Source organism: Bufo bufo, chromosome 4 (assembly GCF_905171765.1).
Source record: "Bufo bufo chromosome 4, aBufBuf1.1, whole genome shotgun sequence".
NCBI classification, from domain to species: Eukaryota; Metazoa; Chordata; class Amphibia; order Anura; family Bufonidae; genus Bufo; species Bufo bufo.
In genome coordinates, this window is record NC_053392.1 from 430,972,503 (window position 1) to 430,987,459 (window position 14,957).

The following is a 14,957-nucleotide window of genomic DNA, read 5'->3' on the forward strand; positions in this document are numbered from 1 at the left end:
GGCCGTTGCCCCGCCATGGCCGTATTGCGGCCTGCATACAGTGGGTCTGCAATACACGGGGCACCAGTCATGTGCATTCCGCATCACGGATGCGGATCCATTCACTTGAATGGGTCCGCAAATCCGGAGATGCGGTGCGAAATGGAGCGGAAGCATGGAACGGAACCCCATTGAAGCACTACAGAGTGCTTCCGTGGGGTTCCGTTCCATGCTTCCGTTCTGCAAAAAAATAGAACTTGTTCTATCTTTTTGCAGAACGGAAGGATCGCTGACCCCATTCACGATCCGCATGCGGCTGGCCCACGGTCGGTGCCCGTGCATTGCGGACCCCAATGAAAGAGGCCTAAGGAAGATCAGACTGTCACAGAATTACCCTTAAAAAAAAACACATTGAGCGCTGAATCTCTGGCACTGTTTCTACATGTGGATGGTTGCTAGTCAGTGCCATGACATCAGTAATATCACAGGGAATCTGTGCAGAGCGGGGGCTTAGAAGAATGTGATATGCATCTTCTTTGCATGTCTGATCATACTGATCACTGGTAACAGTGATCTATGGGTTATTTCTATTAGACCACTGTTAATCTGTATATGGGAACACATAAGCAAGAAAACTGACGTAAATTCTGATAAATGTGCAGAGGCCCATACCCCACCTATGCCACCCTCTCGTTTCAGAAAGTGACGAGGTTGGCATTGAAATCCCACTTGCGCCTAGACTTAGGTGCAATGGCCTTTAAAGGGCAGCTGTCAGCAGATTTGTACCTATGACACTGGCTGACCTGTTACATGTGCGCTTGGCAGCTGAAGGCATCTCTGTTGGTCCCATGTTCATATGTGCCTGCACTGCTGAAAAAAAATGATGTTTTAATATATATGCCTGAGGACCTGACGTCCTTGAAAAATCCAATTTTGTGTCATGCATAATGTCTAAAATTGATTGGTATCGATTTTGGGGGAGGTGTGCACTTTTTTGGGGGAGCTGCTTTCTTTTTTACATTTTATTTTTATTTAACTATTATTATTATTTTGCATTTATTTATCCAATTTTTTTTTACCATGGGGGCACAGATTAGCAGGGAACACATTATGGGTGCAATTTGCACATGCACATTAGTCACATGACTAAATGTAAAAAGATCATGTTAGAGAGGCAGAGCCTTTCAGAGGCAAAGATGGGCAGAGGTTCAACAATCTGCGAAAAACTATGTCTAAAAATTATGGAACAATTTCAGAAAAATGTCCCTCAACATAAAATTACAAACACTTTGAATATCCCACCATCTAAAGTACATAATGTCATTAAAATATTCAGAGTATCTGTAGAAATCCATGTGCGCAGGGACAAGGCCAACAATCAATACAGGATTTTCATGATCTACCAGCCCTCAGACAGCACTGCATTAAAAACAGGTATGATTTTGTACTGGAAATCACTGCATGTGCTCAGGAACACTTCCAGAACACAGTTCAACGTGCAATCCACAGATGCCAGTTAATGCTGTATCATGCAAAGAAGAAGCCGCCATCTTCTCTAGGTCAAAGTTTATTTAAAATGGACAGGGGCATAAAGGAAAACTGTTTTGTGGTCCTATTACAAATTTGAAATTCTTTTTGGAAACCATGGACATCATGTTCTACGATCTCAAAAGGAGAGGGACCATCCAGCTTATCAGCACACAGTTCAGAAGCCTGCATCTCTGATGGTATGGGTGACATTAGTGCGTATGGTGCGGGCAGCTTACACATCTGGAAAGGCATTATCAATGCTGAATAATATATAGCAGTTCTAGAACAACATATGCTCGCATCCAAAAAATGCCTTTTGGGCAGGCCTTGCATATTTCAGCAAGATAATGCTAAACAACATACGAAATACATCACAACAGCATGGCTTCACAGAAGAAGAGTCCTGGTGCTGAACTGGCCTGCCGTCCAGGCCTTTCAGCAATAGAAAACATTTGGTGCATAATGAAATGAAAAGAAAGAAGACCCAGGCCATTGAGCAGCTAGAATCCTACATCAGACAATAATGGGACAACATTCCTCTCCCAAATCTCCAGCAATTGGTCTCCTCACTTCCCAGACATTTACAGACTGTTGTTAAAAGAAGCAGGGATTCTACACAATGGTAGTCATGGCCCTGTCCCAACTTTTTTGAGACGTGTTGCTGCCATCAAGATCTAAATGAGTTAATTTTTTTTCATGAAATGTCTCACTTTCAACATCTGATATGTGTTCTGTGATCTACTGTGAATAAAATATGGGTCTATGAGATTTGCAAATCACTGCATTCTGTTTTTATTTACTGTATATTTTGCCCTATAAGACGCACTTTTCCCCCCAAAGTGGGGGGGGTGGAATGATAGTGCGTCTTATAAGACGAATACAGGGGTAAGGAAAAAGAAAGGCTGGCGTTTTGCATGTGGCATAAAAACAGCAGCCTGCGATCTACCGGACATCGATCCTGGTGTGTACGGTACCTGCTGAGGAAGAGCCCATTGTTTTTATGTGGCCTGGTTAAGGGGACAGCCTGGCCGGCAGCGCTCCTGCCAATCTGCAGCATTGAGGATGTGGGCGGTGCGCTGCTCGGGACACTTCATTTTCACTTCGGCTGCTGAAGAAGGAGAGAGGGAGTCCCTCCCTCCTATGATGCAGCCGTCACTGCCCCAATGAAAACAGTGGGCTGTGAAGCTGCCCACACCACTGCAAATAATGAATGAGCCGATAATTATAGGAAGAGGAGGGACAGGGGAGGGAATAAACTGCTGCGCCATCTGAGCTTGTGAGTGTGATGAACAGCAGCAGCAGCCTTCCCTCCTGACTGTCCTCCTCAGTATAAGCCCGGGCCCCAGCCCCACAGTGTGCACTTCACTCAGCAGCAGCCAGCAGGTATCGCACATCCTCTCCCCCCCCCCAGTACAAGAGTGATTAGTGTGTCTGAAAATAAAGGCAGGCAAAAACATATGTACCAGGCAGCCAGCAAGATTGGGGTTAATGTGATTCATTTTTCCTATTTTTTTTCCTATTTTCATTTTCCTATTATTCTATTTTTCTCAAAAACCGAGTTGCGTCTTATGGGCAGGTGCGTCTTATAGGGCGAAAAATACGGTACATTAATTTAGATTTACACAGCGTCCAAACTTTGTTGGAATTGGAGTTCTATAAGTCAATACATAAAAAAATTTTGTGAGCGTGCTTTTTATGCCATGTGGATTTATATGGCACTACATTGATACATGGGGGAAAATGAGGAACAAAAATGGAATGTGTGGAATACTGGTTGCTAACATACAGTACAGACCAAAAGTTTGGACACACCTTCTCATTCAAAGAGTTTTCTTTATTTTCATGACTATGAAAATTGTAGATTCACACTGAAGGCATCAAAACTATGAATTAACACATGTGGAATTATATACATAACAAACAAGTGTGAAACAACTGAAAATATGTAATATTCTAGGTTCTTCAAAGTAGCCACCTTTTGCTTTGATTACTGCTTTGCACACTCTTGGCATTCTCTTGATGAGCTTCAAGAGGTAGTCCCCTGAAATAGTTTTCACTTCACAGGTGTGCCCTGTCAGGTTTAATAAGTGGGATTTCTTGCCTTATAAATGGGGTTGGGACCATCAGTTGCATTGAGGAGAAGTCAGGTGGATACACAGCTGATCGTCCTACTGAATAGACTGTTAGAATTTGTATTATGGCAAGAAAAAAGCAGCTAAGTAAAGAAAAACGAGTGGCCATCATTACTTTAAGAAATGAAGGTCAGTCAGTAAGCCGAAAAATTGGGAAAACTTTGAAAATAAGGGCTATTTGACCATGAAGGAGAGTGATGGGGTGCTGCGCCAGATGACCTGGCCTCCACAGTCACCGGACCTGAACCCAATCGAGATGGTTTGGGGTGAGCTGGACCGCAGAGTGAAGGCAAAAGCGACAACAAGTGCTAAGCATCTCTGGGAACTCCTTCAAGACTGTTGGAAGACCATTTCAGGTGACTACCTCTTGAAGCTCATCAAGAGAATGCCAAGAGTGTGCAAAGCAGTAATCAAAGCAAAAGGTGGCTACTTTGAAGAACCTAGAATATGACATTTTCAGTTGTTTCACACTTGTTTGTTATGTATATAATTCCACATGTGTTAATTCATAGTTTTGATGCCTTCATAGTCATGAAAATAAAGAAAACTCTTTGAATGAGAAGGTGTCCAAACTTTTGGTCTGTACTGTATATATAATATCTGTTCACAAAAAGCAATAAATTAGCAAAGAAAAATATAGTCTGAACAAGAAATATTTGCAAATATAGCAGAATCATGAAGAAATGGCAAAGAGGTGAATGCTGCACTGACATATAGGACGATCCAAAAGAAACATAGGCTGTCGTGTTACTCAAGGATTATTGAAATTACTATTACCTGGAAACAATGGACAAATTGGTTCCTGGTCCAAAATCCTGCAGTTGGCGCTTTTCAAGTTGCAAAAAGGCGTGTGCATCAAACCTTATTAAAGATATTTTGCATCCAAACATTGAAGCAATTAAAGAAATAACCTGCACAAGAATAAGATGTTTTGAGAGCAAATTCATGGGACAAAAAACATTACAATGTAAATGGTAAGATATTTATAATAAATATTATCCATAAATGATGAGATAAATGCTATAAAGCATTTGAAAGAAATCTGAAAGCAAAGTACAACAAAACAGTAATAATTTTAACATTGTGACCACGCAATTTTTTTTTAAATGGCATTCCAAGAGCTATAACTTTTAGGTTATAGGCATTTATATTGAAGGCTGTCCGTGCTGTTCCGCAAATTGCAGAACGCGCACGGACGTCATCCGTGTTTTGCGGATCCGTGATTTGCGGACCGCGAAACACACCACGGTCGTGTGCATGAGGCCTAACTCCTAGAATATCTCCTAGCAACCATCAGTGAAAAACGCATTGCATCCGGATGCCTTCCATTTTTCACGCCACATTCATTTCTTTGGAGCCAGGGCTCTGTGAATGCACAATATAGAACTTGCTGTGATTTTTCCTGAACGCAAAGATAATGCGTGAAAAACTACCCGTGGAAATGAATGGGTCAGGATTCAGTCCAGATGCTGTGCGTTTCACATCCGGACAGAAAACTCGTTCATGTGAAAGAACCCTTAGTTAGTTAAGTCTGGGTTCACATCATGTTTTCAGCATCAGATTAACAGATACCCAAAACACAGAAGCCTATATTAAACGGATCCAAAGGATGCACTTCAGTTCGTCTTCATTTGTATACCTTTTTTTGAGTACCTGTTAAACAGATTTGCTAAGTGGATGATAGAAATGTGATTTTTAGTAAAGGAAATAATAAAATACTGTGTAACTTACTTTTTCTCCAGATATACAGGAAATGGAGATTGATCCAGCTAACTGAATGCTGAGGTTGTCATAATCTTTACAAGAAAAACAAAGTAAGTTTAGAAGGTCTAACAAGATAGATAAATCAAGTGTCACGTTATATACACATTTATTTAGAGTGTTATTGGCCGTGGGTAACGACTGCGGTTTTCTGCTAATTGCTGGACTGGAGTTGCAATTTTTTCAACATATAATACTAGACCTGAAGGTAAGACAAATGACCACAAATGTTGGTGCTGCTCTGGGATTCCCAAGGGTTGAAAGTAAGTTGGAAGATGATAGGAACACAAACAATACTAGTTTATTTAATAAAAACATACAACACATTTCAGTTCTGGATCGGAGCCTTCATCAAGTACAATACGCATTTGGCGATAAACTGAGCATTATATAAACTAAAGTGGGAAAGTTATTAAAAATGATAGCACCAAAAACTATAAGAAGATACATAAATGACAACAGTATAAAATCTATGAACATATATGAAAGCCAACAGAGATATGTCACAAACAAAAATGTCATTGTGATCAGGAAATAAAAAAATAATACACATTTGAAAATAGTAACATACTTACCTCCCACGATGTCAGTTCCTACCAACCGCTGCTGTAGTCCTCTCCGTGGTGTTAGTAGGGATGTCGGGGAGTGAGTGCACAGTGCTATCCACCAATCAATAAGTCTGGCTGGCCAGCCAAACAGAAGGTTTGTTTAGCAAACCAATCAGGGGAATGTTCGGGTTACCAATCCAAGCACCTGGCATTCTATTTGAACTTGGTTTGTGCTCCCTCCTGTGCCAGTTATTGTGTCCTGCAACCTGATGTGTTATGGCTATGATACTGTATACCCCTTTCTTGACCTGGCTCGCATTTGACTACTCTTCTGTCTGACTTGCTTTAGCCTGTTGTTCTGTCACTTGTAGTTCCCTCCAGGAACTCACCCTGCTTGGGGTACGACCTGTATTTGGATCTCGCCTTGCTTTGGCATTCTCTCTCCTGTTTCCTGTTATCAACTCTCTGCTCTTCTGACTAGGATGTCTCCTGTTTGCTCTACCAGTTGGCAACTACTCTGCATTTGCAATCTGAGGACTCACAGCAGCAAAGTCCAGATCTATGTGTAGGGGTGAGAACTTGTTGTCCCTTAGATGCTGCTAAACAGAGTTGCCCAGTGCAACTGTAGAAGCTCTACTTTTAAACAGGAAAGCTAAACCATTACAAAAACAGTAGGAATGCCATGGTTGGAGAAAGAAAAAAATAAAAAATAAATGGGGGGGGGGGGTAGAGGGCTTTGTAGGATAGGTAAACTGCATTGCAATGGAGTGGAATACGTTGCCTGTTGCCACGTAACAGTTTGGGGCTAAGAAAAAGAGAACAAAACACGAAGAAAAGCAAAGTGACACTTCACACTGCAAATTAATGCACATGGAAGGTATCCGTACGCTGAGGATGTGGTTTATAGACTGTAATATGGACATGGTCATGTGCATGAGGCCAAAGGTGCATGTAAACTTATGACTTTTAATACTGATGACCTATCCTCTGGATAGGTCATCAGTATCTGAACAGTGGGGCCCAACCCCCCACTGTAGAATCGCTTTGAAGTGAATGGGGCTGAGCATAATACCAAGCGCAGCTGCTATACCATGTACGGCACTGTACTTGGTAAGCACAGAGAAGGCCGCGGTGCTCATAGGTGTGCCACTGTCTTCTCAAACAGCTGGATAGGTCATCCATATTAACATCTCAAACCCTTTTATACCTAGTTTTATAAAGTAAGGACTTTTTTTTTACCGTGGTTGACATTTTTTTGTGAATACTTTATGTAAACATTGTCTATTACTGATTCTTACCTTTAAAATGCAGAACACCTTCAATTTCAGAGTTAGTTATATTAACTAAAAACAAATCAATGGCACTTCCCACCCACAGACGTACAGAATTTCCACAGAGTGGCCTAAAATAAAAATAAAGGAATGTAAAATCTATGAAACCTGAATGATTCAAACAGCTAAAAGTAGTGAAAATATAGTTATATGTCAGACTGTACTATATCTGAGCCTACCAGATGAACAATGTGATCTAAACAGCATCCTAAAAAAGCCAAACGATAGGACAAAAGGGAATAACTGATGATGTTTGTTGGAAATGCTTACAGGGGTATCAAACACAAACGTAGTTATCCAACTTAACAGTTGCACATCTGGCGACCAATTTTTATTTTTCATAAAACATGTTTATCGGTTGTTGCCAGGAAAAGTTTAGTATGACGTTTAATGAATGACCTACTGTTAATGGAGATATGATAAATTGTACACGTAATCTAATGTGTAAACAACATGAACAAAAAAGTACCCAATTACTTAACCCCCTAAGGGTCCATTCACACGTCCGTAGAATGTGTCCGCACCCGTTCCGCAAATATCCGAAACAGGTGTGGACCCATTCATTCTCTATAGGGCAGGAATTAATGCTGCTCAGGAAAAAAAAATAGAACATATCCTATTTTTATCCGCAATAGCGGCCAAGAAGAGGCAGTTCTATGAGGGTACCGGCCGGGATGTATTGCGGATCCGCAATACACTACAGACGTGTGAATGGACCCTAATGCTACATGGATACGACCGTATGTGTTTTGGGGTCCGCAAATTGCGGATCCGTTGTTCCATTATTAGTTTCTGTTTGTGTTCCCGTTGCGTTTCCATGTGTCTTCCAGTTTTTTTTGCGGACTGCAAAAAAACAAGGGAAGGAGGAATTTGTGTGATTTTAATATCCCCACCCAGGATACAGGTATTGTCACGACAGGTAGGTAAGCAGGGAAACAACCAAACACGGGAAAACAAACTGAACAAACGACTAGGCCCAAAAACTAGGGAGAAAGGGTCACCTCCTAGCGATCCCTAAAAGCTTTCCCTAAGCTGCTGTGCCCATGTGCATACCCTTAGGGTGGATATGCACAAGCCCTCATGCCTAAACCTGAACTCCCTGGGCAAACCCTAAGCAGTAGGGAAGAGGCAATGTGCTTCTTCAAACCAGGAAGAAGCAAGCGTCTCCCTAGAGGCCTAGTTAAAACACACAAAGGGAAATGAAGGAGAGGACTTGAGCAGAGCTGGAGCAGACGATCCGCCACAAATCAAGAGCTCCCAGGAAAAGAACTATAACCCGCACAGGCCACTGGGGGAAGGAGGGATAAATAGCCTCACTAACAATGAAACCCAGTACACCTGAGGGAAGGTGGATCCAGCTCAAATCCAAATCAAAACAAACCAAGTAGTCAGACATGTGCAGCCAGTCTGACAGATCTCCGCACAATCACAAGGCAAGGCGTGACAGTACCCCCCCCCCCCCCCTTCTACGGATGACCTCCGGACACCCCAGACCAACTTTATCTGGGTGTGCCCTTTGAAAGGCCCTCACCAGGTGGCTAGCACTGACATCAGCAGCCGGAACCCACATTATTTCCTCGGGACCGTATCCCTTCCAGTGCACCAGATACTGGAGGGAACCCCGAAGAACACGTGAGTCGAGAATCTTAGAGATTTCAAACTCCAAATTGCCATCCACCAGGACAGGGGGAGGTGGCAATGGAGATGGTTCCACAGGTTCCACATATTTCTTTAATAAAGACCTGTGAAACACATTATGGATCTTCCAGGTCTGCGGAAGATCCAGACGAAACGCCACCAGGTTGACAATCGCAGAGATTTTGTAAGGGCCAAGAAATCTTGGACCCAATTTCCAAGATGGTACCTTCAGCTTAATGTTTCTAGTGGACAACCACACCGAATGACCCACACACAGGTCCGGACCAGTCATACGTCTCCTGTCAGCCACCCGTTTATATCTTTAACCCATCTTTTCCAAATTAACTTGGATCTTCCGCCAGATAGATGACAAGGCGGAAGAGAATCTCTCCTCTTCTGGCATCCCAGAAGATCCAGTCCCAGAAAAAGTACCAAACTGTGGGTGAAAACCATATGCGCCAAAAAATTGTGACTTATCAGTGGACTCCTGTCTACGGTTATTCAAGGCAAATTCGGCTAGAGACAAGAACGAGGACCAGTCATCCTGGTTCTCGGCAACAAAACACCTCAAATAGGTCTCCAGGTTTTGGTTAGTGCGCTCTGTCTGACCGTTCGACTGGGGATGAAAAGCCGAAGAAAAAGACAGTTGAATTCCTAGATGAGAGCAGAACGCCCTCCAAAACCTGGAAACAAATTGTGTCCCCCTATCAGACACCACATCAGAGGGGATGTCATGTAGTTTCACAATGTTATCGATAAAAATCTGAGCGAGAGTTTTGGCATTGGGCAAGCCAGTTAACGGTACAAAGTGGGCCATCTTACTGAAGCGGTCCACTGCCACCAAAAGGACAGTTTTCCCAGAGGAACACGGTAAATCGGTAATAAAGTCCATGGACAAATGCGTCCAAGGACGAGACGGGATGGATAAAGGAAGAAGGGATCCTGAAGGCCGAGTATGAGCCACTTTCGCGCGTGCACAGGTCTCAGAAGCTGTCACATAACCCTCCACACCCTTGCGCAACCCTGGGCACCAGAATCTCCGGGAATCACTCCCCCCAGGAAAACTACGTGACAACGCATCTGCCTTGATGTTTTTAACCCCAGGGCAAAAAGGTGACCACAAAATTGAAGCTAGTAAAAAACTGTGACCATCTAGCCTGTCTAGGATTCAGGCCCTTAGCAGACTGCAAGTAAGCCAAATTCTTGTGGTCAGTATATACCGTAATAGGATGAGTAGCCCCCTCCAAACAATGACGCTATTCCTCAAAGGCCAATTTAATGGCCAGCAACTCTTTATCTCCTACATCATAATTTCTTTCAGCGGCCGAGAGTTTTTTGGAGAAAAAAGCACACGGACGCCATTTACTAGGGGATGGACCCTGCGACAGAACTGCTCCGACCCCCACTTCTGATGCATCAACCTCCACGATAAACGGTTGAGACACATCAGGTTGCATCAGAATGGGAGCAGATGCAAAACATTTCTTAATAGCAGAAAAGGCCTGTAATGCCTCATCTGACCAGACAGAAAAGTCAGTGCCTTTTTTAGTCATATCTGTCAAAGGTTTTACAATGGTGGAATAATTAAAGATGAATTTTCTGTAGTAATTGGTAAAATCCAAAAACTGCATCATAGCTTTCTGATTCTCAGGCCGGTCTCATTCCAATACCGCCCGGACCTTTTTGGGGTCCATACGAAAACCAGAGTCAGAAAGCAGGTATTCTAAAAACGGTAGCTCCTGGACAGCAAATACACATTTTTCCAATTTAGCATACAATTTATTCTCCCAAAGGATCGACAACACCTATCTCACGTGATCCTGATGGGTCTCCAAATCGGGTGAGTAAATTAGTATATAAATCAAGGTAAATAACAATGAATCTTCCCACTAAATGATGGAAAATAACATTCACAAATTGCTGAAAGACCGCTGGCGCATTAGTTAAACCAAAGGGCATGACAAGATTCTCGAAATGACCTTCGGGTGTATTGAAGGCCGTTTTCCACTCATCTCCTTCCTCGATTCTGATCAGATTATAAGCTCCTCTTAAATCCAACTTGGAGAACACCTTGGCTCCGACAATTTGATCAAATAGATCAGAAATAGGGTTGAGCGAACCCGAACTGCAAAGTTCGGGTTCGTACCGAACTTTACGGTGTTCGGCACCTGAACCCGACCATTTCAGTAAAAGTTCGGGTTCAGTGTTCGGGTAATATTAATATACGATCGGATCGAAGTTTTCTCCAATCCGATGGTATATTTTAACTTGAAGCGTCCCCATCACCATGGGAACGCCTCTATGTTAGAATATACCATCGGATTTGAGTTAGATCGTGAAAACTCAGATCCGACAGTATATTTTAACACAGAGGCGTTCCCATAGTGATGGGGACGCTTTAAGTTAGAATATACTGAGAACTGTGGACATAACGGCCCCACCTGCGGGGTTAATTGTGCGGATCTCAGCCCCCTGTAAGAGATCGGGTGCTGCCAGGCAGCAGGGGCCAGACCCCCCTCCCTCCCCAGTATTAAAATAATTGGTGGCCAGTGCGCCCCCCCCCCCTCCATCCCTCCCCAGTATTAAAATCATTGGTGGCCAGTGCGGCCCCCCCACCCCCACCTATTAAAATCATTGGTGATTAGTGCGGCCCCCCCCCTATTAAAATCATTGGTGTCCAGTGCGGCCTCCCCTTTACCCCCCTACCCCTAATTAAAATCATTGGTGGCTAGTGCGGCCCCCCACCCCCTATTAAAATCATTGGTGTCCAGTGCGGCCTCCCCTCTCCCCCCCCCCCCCCCGATTAAAATCATTGGTGGCAGTGGAGCAGCAGTTCCGATCGGAGTCCCAGTTTAATCGCTGGGGCTCCGATTGGTTACGCTACTGCAGTCCTGGCTGCCATGGTTACTTAGCACTTTTAGCACAGACAGCGCACGTAAATATAATGCTGCTAAAAGTGCTAAGTAACCATGGCAGCCAGGACTACGGTAGCGTCCTGGCTGCCATGGTAACCGATCGGAGCCCCAGCGATTAAACTGGGACTCCGATCGGAACTGCCGCTCCGCTGCCACCAATGATGGGGGGGAGGGGGGGTTGTTAACCTGTGGCCACTGCCACCAATTATTTTAATTAGGGGTGGGGGGGGAGAGGCCGCACTGGACACCAATGATTTTAATAGGGGGGGGGCCGCACTAACCACCAATGATTTTAATAGGGGGGGGGCCGCACTGGCCACCAATGATTTTAATACTGGGGAGGGAGGGGGGGCCGCACTGGCCACCAATGATTTTAATACTGGGGAGGGAGAGGGGTCTGGCCCCTGCTGCCTGGCAGCACCGATCTCTTACAGGGGGCTGAGATCCGCACAATTAGGGGTTAATTGTGCGGATCATAGCCCCCCTGTAAGAGATCAGGTGCTGCCAGGCAGCAGGGGGCAGTTATGTACACAGTTCTTAGTATATTCTAACTTGAAGCGTCCCCATCACCATGGGAACGCCTCTGTGTTAGAATATACTATCGTGAAAACTCAGATCTGAAAAAGCTAATACTATTATTTTCCTTTATAACTATGTTATAACAGAAAATAATGAAGTGAAGTTCGGGTCCCCATTGACTTCAATAGGGTTCGGGTTCGTGTCCAAGTTCGGATCAAGTTCGGGTCCCGAACTTTTTTTTAAAGTTCGGCCGAACTCCCCGAACATCTAGGTGTTCGCTCAACTCTAATCAGAAATCACTGAAGGGGATACGGATCACGGACCGTAATGAGATTCAATTCCCGTAAATCTAAACACGGTCTAAGTGATCCGTCTTTCTTTTTTACGGAGGCCACAGGGGACTTAGATGGCCGCTTTGCCAAACTCTCTGCAATATACTTCCCCATAGCTTCTCTTTCGGGTTGGGAAAGGTTGTATAGTCGAGATTTTAGTAGTTTAGCTCCAGGGATGAAATTGACTTGACAATCATATTCTCGATGTGGTGGCAGCTCCAGGGCTCCACCCTCCGAGAATACGTCCGCAAAATCAGAGAGAAACTGAGGTAGGACCGTAGTTGACATCCCTGAGATAAAAGCACCAAGACAGTTGTCCGAACAAAATAGTAGGGTTATGCTTTATCAACCACGGTAAACCCAGAACCATTGGAGCAGGCAAGCCCTTCATAACAAAACAAGAAATGGACTCAACATGTGAATCACCCACCCTTAAAGGGACACTGACAGGCCCTATCAACATATTTAGTTATTCCTATGCAGTCATAGATCTATTAAAGTGTATTCCAATGATATAAGAGTACCCCCTGTCCGCATTGTAAACCATGTAAAAACAACTTTATATTCATCTGTCAATCACATTTCTTTATGCCCAAGGGGCGTTTTTTCTCATACCTTTGTGCCCAGCCGCGCCTCAACTGTCGATTCCTACCGCCGCCCAGCTCATTATTATTCACTGCGCTGGGCGGCTCTTACATTCCCCGATCCTGTCAGTTCCCGCGCATGCCCGATAGAGACTTATGGGCTAAAGTCTTATCGGCCTAAATCGGACCATCTGCGCATTCGCCGGCACCCTCCCAAGCCTGTAATTGAATGCGCCTGCGTCCGATCTCTCCTCCAAGGCAGTCGTATCCAGCGCTTCAGCGCGCTGATGTCATCAGAAATTCAGATAGTTAATGCGCCTGCGACGCCAATAAACTCTTCTCTCCGCTGACAGGATCGGGGAATGTAAGAGCCGCCTAGCGCAGTGAATAATAATGAGATGGCGGCGCTAGGAATCAACAGTTGAGGAGCGGCTGGGCACAAAGGTATGAGAAAAAACGCCCTTTGGGCATAAAGAAATGTGATTGACAGATGAATATAAAGTTGTTTTTACATGGTTTACAATGCGGACAGGGGGTACTCTTATATCATTGGAATACACTTTAATAGATCTCTTTTTTTTTTTAAGTTTTTTTTCTCTTTATGTGAATACCTCCGTAGTTTTTCATTACTACTTTGAGGTTTAACAAAAGGACATGCACAAACAAAATGACCTTCTTTTCCACAGAAGCAACATAGTTTATTCAGCTTCCTAAAATCCCTATCACCTGAGCGAGAGGAAACCTGGCCCAACTACATAGGCTCCTCTCCTGCCCCAGATTCAAAGGTCATATAACCCCGGCGACTAGGTGGGACAGATCCACTCACAGATGGGACCCCCCCCCCCGCGCTCGAGAGAAATCTTATACCTTTCTCTAAGACGTCTATCAAGCCGCACTGCCAAAGACATGGCCGTCTCCAATGAATCAGGATACTCATGAAAAGCAAGAGCATCTTTCAATCTCTCAGATAGCCCCTGACAAAACTGACTCCAGAGTGCAGAATCATTCCACCCAGAGTCAGTTGCCCATCTTCTAAATTCTGCACAATACAACTCCTTAGTACGTTCTCCCTGTAACAAACTGCGCAGCTTAGATTCGGCCATAGAGATGCGGTCTGGGTCATCATAAATCAAGCCCAAGGCTCTAAAAAATTCATCCACCGACCGGAGGGATGGTGAACCGGTCGGCAGAGAAAAAGCCGAGGACTGCGTGTCCCCTTTGAGCATAGGTATAATGATCCCCACTCTATGATTCTCGTCACCAGATGACATCGGCCGCAGACGAAAATACAACCTGCAGGACTCCCTGAACTGTATAAAGTCATCACCACCCCCTGAGAACCTATCAGGGAGAGCGACTTTAGGCTCTAAGCAGACCTGATTTCCTCTAACGGTGCCAGACGCCAGAGCATTCTGACACCGTGCAACAGAACTGCGGAGATCAGCAACCTCCAGCGATAATCCCTGCATGCGATCAACCAAGGAATCCATAGCCTCCAACAGCTGGGATATGACAGTTTTTTGGCGGGTTATAATGTCACGACAGGTAGGTAAGCAGGGAAACAACCAAACACGGGAAAACAAACGAATAGGTCCGAAAGCTAGGGAGAAAGGGTCACCTCCTAGCGATCTCTAAAAGCTTTCCCTAAGCTGCTGTGCCCATGTGCATACCCTTAGGGTGGATATGCA

At 44.3% G+C, this 14,957-nt stretch overlaps 1 protein-coding gene across 5 annotated transcripts in view; it reads right to left on the reverse strand.

Moving 5' to 3' along the window:
• WDR27 (WD repeat domain 27) overlaps positions 1–14,957 on the reverse strand; it is a 696,346-nt gene that overhangs the window by 600,239 nt on the left and 81,150 nt on the right. For all 5 annotated transcript variants that reach the window (XM_040429334.1, XM_040429333.1, XM_040429335.1 and 2 more), the window contains 3 exons: positions 7,249–7,352; positions 5,373–5,437; positions 4,419–4,552 (listed from right to left, as the gene is read on the reverse strand). In XM_040429334.1, coding sequence (XP_040285268.1) covers positions 4,419–4,552; positions 5,373–5,437; positions 7,249–7,352 — 303 coding nt within the window. The remainder of the gene's footprint in view (positions 1–4,418; positions 4,553–5,372; positions 5,438–7,248; positions 7,353–14,957) is intronic.